Genomic DNA, 13,691 nt, shown 5'->3' on the forward strand with positions numbered 1-13,691 from the left:
ATATCTTTATGATTTTGTAACGACTAAAAAAACCATGTACAAATTATCTGATTTGATATTCATCAACCATTGTTTTATAACTATAAAATTAAATTATTAATATCAATATTGGACTCTTACCCCGTGTGAACTTATATCTCGAGATAAAAGTAAAAAATTAGAGTAAACTGATCAGTTTACTCTAATAATTATATTTGTTTTATCAAACATTAAAAGTCATTATTAATGTTTATTTACAAAAGAGACATATTTTGAAATCTCTAAAACTTGCTTGGCTGTTAATTATCTTTGTTTGAACAGATGAATTCTATTTAATCAAAATATAGTGTATTGTATTCATTATCAAGTAAAGCGCATAGTTTATAAATAAATTTTACAGAATGTAACAAAGTAATTTTAACTGTTTATCTGCTTAAAAATTAATGTAAATTTGTGTAGTTTTTTGGTGAAATGATATTTTTATAAATTCAGAACTATCTTTTTCAAAATGTAAAGAAATTATTTTTATTTAAATATTTTTCTCATAAACACTAAATGAATATTATTGAGTACTACACTTTAAAAATGTATTTCCGTGACTGTCAACTTATTGTCTTGTTAAATAATCTTATGAATATTCAAGTGCTATTTGCTCATAATAAATAGTTCTAACTATTTAATCAATATGAAGTGTTTTATTTGTTGTGTTAAAAAATGTGTTCACTAAAAAATGTTAAAATCTTATTACAATCAAATCTATAATAAATATTTCTAAATGTCTCAAATGTGGTTTTATTTTTAAAAGTATCATATTGGGAATTATCTTTTTTTTTCTTCAAATTGTTCTTAAAAAGCGTCAAACTTTTTATAAATGTAATGTTAATAAATACGCGTATAAATATAAATATTGATTAGTATTTATTATTAATTGAGTGTTTTTTATTCAGAATAGTTTTTGTAGAAACTTAGAGCATTAATTAAATAAAAAGCCATTCAAAAAACACAGTACCTATCTAGTAGTGAGAACTTCTGGAAATGTTGATATCTTTCCACAAATATTTGGACCGATCCCAGAATCATTTTCTCCTTTAATTAACTTAGCAATACTCAAAATAACAAAGCATAAAATATAATATCTACATAATTACATTTGAAATTAAAGATTTTAACATACAGTATTTGATTAGATTCGAAACATTGGCTTATATTTTTTACATCATTAACTTTAATAATTTATTAATAGAAGTATAATTTATTACATAGGAAAATGTGCAAATGATATTTGCAACGAATATTTATTATGTTTATAAATGGTCATTTAATAATGGTCATTTTTCCAAATTATATCATTTAAATACAAGCCAATTTAAAATTTTTATAATAACTTACTTAATTATAATAAACCTTTACTTAAATGTCAATTAATATACTTTTTACTTCAAAACTTTTCATAGTGTTGTTTTTTTTTAAATCTTTATTTTCCTTGAGGATTTACAATTAACAAAAAATTTATTAAAACCGCTTTGAAAATTCTTAATTTTTAAAAATTAAAGTGTTCAACTTGAGATTTTAATAAACTTAATAGCAGTTATTCTGTTTTTAAATTGATTAATAGTATAATGTTACAGATTTTTATCGAAACTTTTTTCAAGTTTCAACTTTTATCGTTCTATACATCAAGTGACAATAAATATTTTATTTTTTTTTATGGGTTTACTTACTTTTTTGCTGGAGTGTTTATGATATTTGTCTGGATGGAGCATGCATGTGTACCGATCAACTGCCATAAATACCAATATCATGGCATTTTGTTGGGGCAAGGCAGCTCTCAATAAAGCCTAAAACAGAAATACTATTACTTTAATGTAAAAAAATTGTTAAATCTCAATAAGTATTCAGTGTAAAAACATATTTATGTGCTGGTAATATGTTCTTCATATAATAACAAGTATTGACCATTCAATACTTTGAAATACTTGATAAAAACAGCCGCTTTAAATACACTGGTCTACAATCAATGTTGATCATAACTAAAATATTCCTTTCAAAACCAATTTTTCACGCTAATTTCAAATCTGCAAGTAGATTTTTTCTATCACCTTCAGTTTTTGAGATGATCATCAATTAATAAAAATTGAGTAATTAAACAAAAAAACTTTTTTTTTTAAAAACTTTTATTGATCTTGATTTTTAATTTGTTAACCATAATTATTATAAAATGTCGATTTAAAAAATCATGTTTAACCTGTTTAAACAATGGTATTTTTTAGATTGATATGTGGTTAGGAACTTTTATAAAATGTACGAGAAAAGTCTAAAATTTCCTTAAAATCACTATTTTTTGTATTTATATCGTAATAATTTATTTCAATAGAAATCATAGTAATTATTTCTAGGCAACATTTGATGTTTAAAAAATTGCTGCAATTGAAATATTCAGATCTTAAATAATTTTTAACTATTTAAAAATAATCATGGAATAAAATGAAATCCAACTATATATTAAAGGAAGTAATAATAACAAAATCCTTGTATATTAATTTAAGTTTATTATGTCCTTTGCATAGGCGCAACTTGGGGATGCTAGAAGGAATTTAGTACAGCCTAATATAAAATTAGCACCTCCAAAAAAAATTAAAAATCATTACTTGATTTAATTTCATAAATATTGATATAATTGATGTTGTAATTTTTTTTTATTTCATTATCAAAATCATAATTTTAGTTAATTCAGAAAAAATGTGCATATGCCATATAATCACAGACATCTAAATGTATTTAGATGTCTAAATATAAATATGCAAATAACTAAAATAATTGGATTGTATCTTAATGATTGTATAATAATTATGTTTTTTTTAAATTTAAATTAACTTTTTTATATGTAATTCCTTGATTTTTATTAATTGATGAATATTTCAAAAACTAGAAGTTAAAGAAAACATTTAAATACGTATATGAAACCAACGCCAAAAATTAGTTTACAAATATATAACTTTGTCTTTGATGATAAAAAAATGTTTTATTTTGTAGATCAATGGTATTAACACATGTATGTGAGTTTGTATTATTTTAATTAAGGGAACATTTTTTTTTATGTTCAGCGATTTGATAAATTTTTCTTATATTTCTCAATCAAGTTTATGGAGTGTTTTTTATATGTGTAGAAAGTAAGAAAAGTGATCTCCCTTATTTTTATTGTTCATAAGAATTGACTCGATTTTTTACTCATTGCATACTCTGTATACAAAAATTTTAGATTGCACGTGAATTACATTTTCAAAATTTGAAATAATCAAACATTAACTTTTGTTTTCGACCAATTAGTATCATTAATCAAGTTAAATTTTATGATTTTCATATTATCTTATACAATATTCCAAAATTAACAATTTTTAATTGAACTTAACACATTTGCAACTTATTTCTATTTTGCATGACTATATTGTACTGTAATGAGAGGTCTCTAGGCTAGTGCTATTGTATAAATTAATTTCTAAAATTTTTTTTCAATCTCTCCTTGTTGTAAGTGGCTACTCTTTCTAATGCCGAAAGCAAAAAATAATTATAACGATTTATCTTACTTTATTTTATTTAATTAAAACATAAGTAAGAAAAAATAATTATAGCTGGTTTTAACAAAAAATAAAAAAACGTTCACATTACATTGTGCACCAGAATTTAAGAACAAAAAGCTCAGCTCAGTAAAACACAGTAATTGCATATAAGATCACTAGTTTTTTCGATAATGTTCAAGATACGTATCCCATTCAACTTAACTTCATATTTGAAGTGGTTGTAAAATCCACATATTTAGAGTATATATTAAAGTTAATATTTGTTTACATTTGTTGCGTGTTTACCTTTGTTTTTATGTTTCTGTTTACAATGTTTTTTGCCTTATTTGTAATTTTGTATAACGGCCTTATCGTTAAGTTAGGCTACCTAATGTATAAACATACAATCATAAAATATAATGTAAAATAAACTAAATAATTTAAAGAAGGGCATTGTATTCTTTATTTGTTCACTAAATTCTGCATAAAAAACTCGTCGAAGAAAACTAAAACTTTACAAACGGTTGAAATCGTATTGACGTAATTATTTATTTTCAAGAGATATTTATCTATATTATTATAAATTTAGTGTCCCAAAAATGTTTAAATAATTAGATAATTCATCAAAATGATATTGTATATTATATGTACTCTATGGCAGATGTTAGAGTTGATCTCAAATTATTTTGATGAATTATATCAACTGCTTTGAGATGCTGAAATTTTAATGGTTACTTTACGGTTTAATATTAGATATCAAAATACTTTCATAAATATTGTTTTATTCAGAGTTAGTTCAATTAAGAAAACTAAAAAAGTCAATAAATAATTTTATTCAAGTTTTGGAGAAAATGTTAAGGTTTTTTTACGTTTGATTATGGTTACATTTTTGGGCCAGTATTAAATGTAAACGTTGAATATGTCATAATGTTATACTAAAAATATATAACTCGACGACATGGTTCTATAAGATTATTTCGATATGTTCGATTTGTAATTGGAGTGAAAATTTAATATTGTGTGATTATTGTCAATCGACGTTTTTATTTTCTAGCGTCGATTGGTCTCTCTCAGTTCTAGTTTGTTGGATGGTCATTTTCTCTGTTCCCCTAGGATCCTATATAATTTTATACGAGATAAAACCTTTATTTTTCTCTTTTTTTTTATTTTCATATTTTCAACGACCTTTACTATATAGACATGAGAGACGTTGTCAACTATTGGAGAATTTTTCAAACCACCGCTATCTTTGTAATGTTGGGATCATAAGTGGATTACGATAGTGGAGCTGTATGTGTTTCAAGGAATATAATACATTGAAAAGTGACTTGATAATTTTTATATCCACTTGAAAAAGGCGTTAGTAGTGTAAACCGCAAATATAATATAAAATAGTTATTTGAATAAGGGCATTATAAAAGCTAGATATCTTCATTTTTTTGAATTAGAAAAGACTTTGTAAGGCGATTGAATTATACTTATAGTCGCTTAGCCAGCTTTTCGTTACGTACTACAGAAAGCCATTGAATGATAACGATTTTTTTGTCCGATTACTTCCATATAATAGTCGTTAAGTAAAAAATAATAGTTTTAATGACCGTCGGATGCCCGTGGGTTATATTTTTTGTCACAATATGGTCTTGACTTATGCGGTTACATAAATTAATATTATTTTTTATTTTACGGAACTCTTTACTTATTAAATTATCTAGCGGTGCATAAAGGATTAAGTGATAAATCATAACATTTTTATATTTAATCTTCTGTTGAATAAATTTGAAATGAAAAATCATCAAAAAGAAATGAGTATAATAAATGGCTATAGAAAATTTTACGTGAAAAATAGCATAAATTCAAAAAAGATTTTAGCTAAACATGATGTTATAAATTAATTACTATTTACACATAATTATTTTATGATATCTCGTCATTTTATTTTAAATTTCGATACTAATTTTTTTTCAATAATTCACTGAAGTATTTCGAAAAGTCATGAAATTTGAACTACGCAATTTTGTTTACTAATTTATTAAGGAATTTCTGAAGAGGATGTAATGATACAATTATCCATTCGCAAACACTTTTCGAATAATAATGATATGACTGTTATAAAACTTTATCGATTTCAACACAATAGAAGGTTAAGATAGCGAACAACAATAGTAATACTTGCAGTTATTGTTTTATTACCATAATACAATTTTTTCAATTAATTAATACGATAGTTATTACAAATTACTATTTAAAAAAATAAAACTTTTAAAGGCTAAGTATGAAAAAACTTTCAATTAATAAGTGTTAAAAATATTTATGGACTGTAAGCAATTAAATCAAATAGGTAATATGATTTTAAGTGTTTTTAAAGGGCTATAATGATATTATTATTATTTTTTTTTTCGCTTTTATCAGCCCATTAAGGGCCAACGCGGCCACCTCAAAGAAGGAGGTTTCTTAACCAATTATTATCCGGGACGGGTGGTTAGTCCATAATGATATTATGGAAAGAATAAAATTGATTTAAAACATTAGCCCAAATAAATCCTTCTATAATTATGAGATTTATATTTTATTTATTAAAAGAGTACAGAAATATTAAACGATTATCTCAAAACGATTTACACTGAAGAGTTATGTTTTTTATCATATTTTATCAAATATTTTAATTTATTTTTTAAATACATCATTTGATGGTGCTCGAAAAAAACTGACCAAGTCCAAAGTTTGGAAAAATGATTTTGTGTCATACATAAATCGAGGAATATTAAACGTTTGTTAAGGTGAACGATCTCCGTTATATAACGCCTACATCAGTTATGAGTTATTATCTATCAAAATAGTTTATTTGGCATAATTTATTTTGTATTTGAGAAAAACAAGTTTTATCATTGTAAGTAGTTTTGTACATATTTAGAAATAATATGGAGTTTTATCTACTAATAATATTATTTTATACTAAAAAAAAAAAAACAGCGGATTAAAATAGTTAAATGATTAAGTCATATTTGGACACAGTTCTTAGTAGACATATATCAAATCACTCATTTAATAAAACATATGTACCACGTTTTTTATATTATATTAATTATTTGATTATTGATTATAGCATCATATTACTCTCTGTATAATTATACTACATTAAAAATGAATAATGGTATGTTTATATGAAGAATTGCTTATTACATTTTTTTTTTAATCGCGTACATCTTATACAGAGTGGAACAGATCTAACAAGGGCGGAAGCAACCAAACATTGCGCCCAGGACGAAATTTCAAAATGCATCTTTTGGTTTCATCACAAAGTTATAAACGTAAATCTAAGATGGTGGAGGATGCCTTTTAAAAGTTTCCGTAGGCCCAAAATTTTTTTATAAAATTTATAATGAGGGAAGTATCAATTTATTCTTCTCAAAATTGTCCATACATTTACGTCAATTCGCATAGTGGAAAGTTATGAGTTAAAAATTAATTTATTTTTCGTATTGTATATTGCCTATCGAATTTGGTTTTATAATCATAAGATATAGTTATATTATATAATACTTATATGATACTTTTACTTATACTTACTTGTATTTGACATACGATTTCTGAGTATGGCCAACAATGAACTAGAGCTGAAAAAGCAGCTAGAGGTGTAACAAGTAGTCCAATGGCCAGATCATTACACGCTAAAGACGTGACCAGATACCGAGGCTAGAATATTCAAAGATTATTATTTGACAAAATAAATGTCTCTATTATCTTAAAAGGGTTCCTAATTTACCTGTGGATGTATAAATTTTGCATATTTGCTACTATTTATTGTAATTATAACCACCAAATTTGCAATTAATATTGATAACGTGAGTAACGATACAAGGGCACTTTCTGTGACACCTGATACGGTTATGCGATGTACCAGTCCATTTGAATAAATGCGTGGATGCCAACAACTACTATTGAACAGCAGTGGTGCTGTAAGCACCGAAGATTTACCTCCCCTCATTTTTTACATGGTTTCTTTCTGAAAAAATAATTAAACTTAATATTATTGTGCACAAGAGAGAACTAACTTTTTTTAACAGTACACAGTTTGATAAATTTCAAAAAAATAGTTTGATATGGTTAAGTTTAAGGAAAAATTACACGCCAAAAGTAAAAAAAATATATGTATATATTATATATTATAAATATTATATATTTTTTTAATTGTATTTTTACTGTAGTCAGTAACAAAAAAATCCAAAAAGTCATAAAATCACGAATCATCATTATTGAAAATAAGTCGATACGATCAGAAATGTTTAGAGCATAGAACTTTGTAAATATACTTGATTTCAGCCAAATCAATATTTTAGAAAATGTTTTAATACCAACTGAACTGAATAATCACAAAAAAAAAATAATAATAAATACTAGATTTTGTTTTGTATTTCTGTAAATAATATAATATGAACCTATTTAATTTAAATTAGTTTTATAAAAACTTTATTATTAATGAAAAAAATATTGAGTTAGGATTATTCTCATGATTGATAATTAAACTAAATTTTAGAAAACGAAGAAATTTTCTATGAGTTAGCATCCCACCAGCGGAGCAAAAATATTTTCTAATGTTAAATATTATACGTTACATTATTAAAACACCTTTATATTCTGTGGTCACTGAATAAATGATTTTTTCTGTTGTAAAGGGTTTTCAAAATTTAAATAAAATTTATACCAAAAAAAAAACCAAGTTTGTCATGTTATGTTAAATGCATATAACTCAGAATAATTATTTTTCAATACATAACCCTAAGCAACTTTATAACAAATCCGTCGTTTTTTTCTCCGTGACGTGAACATTCGTAACAATGATTTGTGATCAATGAAAAACTCACATTAAGAACCTATTGATATACACGTATATACGAGAATCGCAGACCATTATATTACACACCAAGTCACTCCTCTTTTTGGACTTTTATTATAACTCCACCCGTTTGTATATAACATTAAATATATGCTTTTTCTTTCCAAGTAACTTGGTTATATTCATTCGACCGTATTTACGACTATAGCCGAATGTGGCGCTCAATAAAAACATCATTGGGTTAGATAGTACATGTGTTCAGTGTTACTAAGATACATTGATGGAAGGAAAATGAGACAAAAATAACAATAAAAGACAAAAATATATTAATATTACGAAAGGGCGGTTTTGAAGAAACTTTGTAATCCGAAACAGAAATCGCTTTTACTTAACTTAGTATCAGAGCTAATTTGTTCATCACACGAATTTCAACCGAATATTCTCGAAAATACATTTACTATTGAAATTTAATGAAGTAAATGAAATTTACCTAACGTGTTATTATTTAAATCTAACGAGTTAGATATAAATTATTATGGTAAAAATGGTGCAAAATACAGTAATAGTATTAGAAATTGTACAATTTTGAATGAAAAGCTTGTTAGAAAAAAGAACTTTGTATCGAGTTGAAAAAAATATAACAATAACTAGTTTTGACATATGGCTCAATAGCCAAAATAAAGTTAAAAATAAAATTTATTATAATGAAATAAAATATTTGATAGATTATTATTTCTTATGATGAAATGCTAAATAAATTATGTAAGAAAGCGATGAATTCTACAACAAGTTTAAGTTCATATTTAAGTTTTCACAAGTTTTGGGCTTCTATCTATCACTTTTTGGTAGTTTCTGAAATATTAAATCAGCGAAATAAATTTTGGTAAGTGGTATTATTTTTACTGCTAAAAATCGATATGTTTGAATTAGGTGTATATAACTTTTCTAGGTAAGTGGGAAGTATCATTTAATGAAAAGCTTATTTATATCGTATTTGGAAGTGGCTTTAAAAGTGAAAATCGCAACTGTTTTCATAATCATAATTATTTTAATATTCCTGATATTTTTGTTTTATTTTTTAAGTCTGTAGACTAATATATTAAAACGAATTAGATTAATTTAATGAGTATATTTATTGTTAAATAGTTGTTTTAAGTAATAGTTTATTCATTAAAAAAAATATTTTATTACTTTTACGACGTTTTTATTTTTTGGTTAAGTAATTTTTTTTCTATTAATTAGTAATATTTTAAAATTCATTCTACGGATAGTTTATATGACTTTTTAACAGAAAAATACTGTGATGTAGCCAAAAATATTTCTTTGTTCATCAAATAACTGAAGTATTTATTTGAAGTTGTCGAAAATCTATGCTGATCACCACTGATCGATTGAAACGCAAAGTCAAACTCTTCTATTCGATTCCTGCTGAAGGGTGTGTAAAAAGTAATGATTCACTCTGTCAACATAAGAACCCTATCCGGTTGTCTGATTTTTTTTTTTATTTTTCTCATTCTCCCTTTATTTCTCCGTTTTTTCTTTTCGAGAATACGGAACAGTAGCCAAAAAAATATTCTTATACATAATACAGAGTAGATGCGCAACGGGTCGCGTTAGAGAGTTGTATTAGTTACCCGGTGGTGAAAAATAACAAATCGCCCCTCACCTTGGCCAAGACACCAAATAAATTTACCCCCGAGGCTCTCAAATAGCACTCGAAGAATACAGACAATTTCTTTCCATTTTAACCGAACTGCCTCTTTGGAGTACATAATCCATTTTTATTCGATCTCCTAAAATACAAGAGATTTTCTTTAGGACAGTTTCTATTTATAGCGAGGGATGTTACAAACGTTTTATCATACAACAATAATCGACAAACGTATAGAACATTGTTTACTATTGGGATTTAAACTTAATGGGACTTCTGACACAATGCTACATATTTAATGCCAATTTTTACTATTCATTTATGGCTTCTCTAGATTAAGTAACACGTACACAGTAACATATCTTCTCTTTATTTTTCATTGATCGGTTGTTATGTAATCATTTTATATATGCTCATATTTGATACGTAGAGTCATCTATTAAATACATGTTACTGATATTATAAAATAGCAGTAACAGCTATTAACTTATACAAATTATAAAATTTAAAGTAATGCTGAGTACTCAATGTTCTTCAGTATTATTTACAGTGACTATATTAATTTACTTTTATGCGAAATCATACTTTAAAATTGATATAAAAATCTCGAACAATAAGTATTATGTTAATCTATAAAACTACTTTATTTGGTACCAATGTGCACAATACAGTTTTGGTTAATGATTAACAGCAATAAAATTATTCAAGATAATGAACATATATTTTCGTTTAACTCATGTAAAATTCGAGTTTTACTAATGAAGATATTATTATTAAAAAAAAAAACTATAAAGTAAACATCACACATTTCTAAACTAATTGTTTCATTCCTGTAGTTAATAAAAAGTTTTGAATTTCTCAAATCTTATTTTTAGTGTGAGAAAACAGAAGTTGACTAGAAATGATCGAATTCAATCAAAAGTTTTGGAGAGGACGGGCTAACTTCATTTTCTTTCTTTGAAATCTCTTTCCAGATCAAAAACTAAGCCTTCCTAGTTTTTTATATAATCATTTAAAAAAAGATGTTCGAAAATCTAAAATTTATTTTCGCATTAGCTAATGTAAAATTCTAGTTTCGTCAATGTCACAAATTAAAACTGTTATTAATCTCAAACTCTTGTATTGAGGGAAATTGATCGTTAATATTAATAACAGTTTGTTTTTTTAAATAACATTTTTTTAAATTTTTTAGGATAAAATCCAAACGGCCATAATATTTTATTTTTAATGTATGTATTAAGTGGATTTTTTTATTTGAGAATATACCGGACACGTTATATGGTATAACCTATTCATTTGTTTCTATTCCTTGTTTATGAACGATCAATAATACTTAAAACCTCTGTTAATGTATCATAATATTTTAAAAGCTGCTGTGTAGGGAATTTTGTCGAAATCACTCAGTTATCTACATCTTCATAACAACAGTATTTGCGTAGAACAAAGGGCGTTAGCTATAAAGTTGTACGTTTACGTGTGACGTTTTGAGGCCTTTGTACAGCGGCGAATGAGTCAGTTGTAAGGTTTCTGGTTCGTGTGTATTATACTGTTTTGTTGGGTAAGTTCTCACCGTATCCTGGGAATATGTGATCGTAAATAGTTTCTCAGGGGAGGTGCAGATGCAAGGAGAAAGTTAGATTTAACGTTTTAACTGGTACAACAAACAAAACATTTTAAAAATCTAAGATATCGACAAATAAATCTGTTTAATTGAAGAGACAAGATTAGCTGTTTGTTTATTTATTTATTTTTAATATTTTCATTACTATTACTCTATTTATCTTTAACTTACTGTTTTATATATCACTATTCATTAAAAACAATAGAAACATTGAGAATTAATATGAATATAAATGACGACTTAAAATATAAATGTTAAAAACATAACATATACAATTCAGATAATGTAAATAATAGATGCTCTTGAAAATCGTATTGTGAGGATTTTTAACCGATCCCAACTTAAATAAATTGTGAACAACTAGAAAAAAATTCATACATTTTATAAAACAAGGACGACAATCGATGTTAATCTTATATAATTTTTAAAGCGATAATTATTGAACAAGAAAGTAAAGATCAGATAATCTATACTTCATATATACTTAAAATATGAAGAAATAACATGGTACAAAATTATTTCAATTAATTCATTTACTAGATTTAAAAAAATTCAAATTATACATAATTAGAGATATTTCATTGACACCAAAGAAATTATTAAAAGTTATTTTATTAGTTAATGAACAAACTAAGGACAATAATATTATTGACAATATTAAACTTTTTACAATTTTCTATTTGATATTATACCACGAACGCAATAATTAAATGATATATTTTAATTGCATTGAATTGTAATGTACATTACTATCAATATACAGGGTGGCCCACCACTCACTGACAACTTAAATAACTTTTGATCCAGTTAATATTTTTAGTTGATTTTTTTTTTAAATAATATTTATACGTTAGGTCTATAGCTATATCTCAATAATTATTTTTTTTACATTTTATTAAAAATATTAATTATTTTAAAATTTTAAATAAAATGTAAAAAAAAAATCTAAGATAGCTATTTTGTAGAGTAGAATTTAAGAAAAATTTTAGTAAAAAAATATCTTATTAATATTCAGTAGTAAATATTCTGTAGCGTTTTGAAGTTTGTGAAAATTTGAATTTTCATGTACTATTTTACGGTATTAAACATTGAAATACGTATTGAGAAAAGGACAGAAGAAAACGCTATCTTTTCATGATTACTGTGTATACATATGATGATAGTGTGTATACATTACAAACTTGGCATAAATACCATGATAAGAAATTAGATAAGGCAATTATTACTTATCACTCTCATTCAAAAGTATATTGAAAAGATAGCGTTTTCTTCTGTCCTTTTCTCAATACGTATTTCAATGTTTAATACCGTAAAATAGTACATGAAAATTCAAATTTTCACAAACTTCAAAACGCTACAGAATATTTACTACTGAATATTAATAAGATATTTTTTTACTAAAATTTTTCTTAAATTCTACTCTACAAAATAGCTATCTTAGATTTTTTTTTTACATTTTATTTAAAATTTAAAAATAATTAATATTTTTAATAAAATGTAAAAAAATTAATTATTGAGATATAGCTATAGACCTAACGTATAACTATTATTTAAAAAAAAAATCAACTAAAAATATTAACTGGATCAAAAGTTATTTAAGTTGTCAGTGAGTGGTGGGCCACCCTGTATATATATATATATATATATTATTTTGTATTTCAATTCATATGTATTATTATAGATAAAAATATGTATAATTTTTTTCTTATTAATAATAGACCATATTTTATATATATATCAATTATAATCCTAGAAAATGTAATTTAAGTCTTTGATACTCAACTTTTAATTTTGACATTTTATTTATATGTAAATTTTTTATTAGCACGGCATAAATGCTAATATTTTGGCGATTCTCTTTGTACGTGAGTCCGTATAAAATTTTCCTGTATTGGCCCCATTTTTAATTTTTTTAATGACTCCGTCGCGCTTTTTTAAAAGTACTGAGAGCTTTTCTAAATTAAAATTTTTTATTTAAAAAGATAAGAACGAGATAATATAATTTATAACTCACAAGACTGTATAATAGAAAATGAATTCAATGGAGTG

General features: G+C 24.9%; 2 protein-coding genes across 7 annotated transcripts in view; one reads left to right on the forward strand and one right to left on the reverse strand.

Moving 5' to 3' along the window:
- LOC126907347 (odorant receptor 46a-like) overlaps positions 1–13,691 on the forward strand; it is a 101,586-nt gene that overhangs the window by 17,983 nt on the left and 69,912 nt on the right. The window lies entirely within an intron of this gene.
- LOC126907346 (trace amine-associated receptor 1) overlaps positions 1–13,691 on the reverse strand; it is a 326,541-nt gene that overhangs the window by 12,063 nt on the left and 300,787 nt on the right. For all 6 annotated transcript variants that reach the window (XM_050688557.1, XM_050688556.1, XM_050688555.1 and 3 more), the window contains 3 exons: positions 7,300–7,539; positions 7,104–7,229; positions 1,701–1,817 (listed from right to left, as the gene is read on the reverse strand). In XM_050688557.1, the coding sequence (XP_050544514.1) occupies positions 1,701–1,817; positions 7,104–7,229; positions 7,300–7,521 (465 nt within the window). In that variant the 5' untranslated portion in view covers positions 7,522–7,539. The remainder of the gene's footprint in view (positions 1–1,700; positions 1,818–7,103; positions 7,230–7,299; positions 7,540–13,691) is intronic.

Source organism: Daktulosphaira vitifoliae, unplaced genomic scaffold (genome assembly GCF_025091365.1).
Source record: "Daktulosphaira vitifoliae isolate Bord-2020 unplaced genomic scaffold, ASM2509136v1 Scaffold_5, whole genome shotgun sequence".
Classification (NCBI taxonomy): domain Eukaryota; kingdom Metazoa; phylum Arthropoda; class Insecta; order Hemiptera; family Phylloxeridae; genus Daktulosphaira; species Daktulosphaira vitifoliae.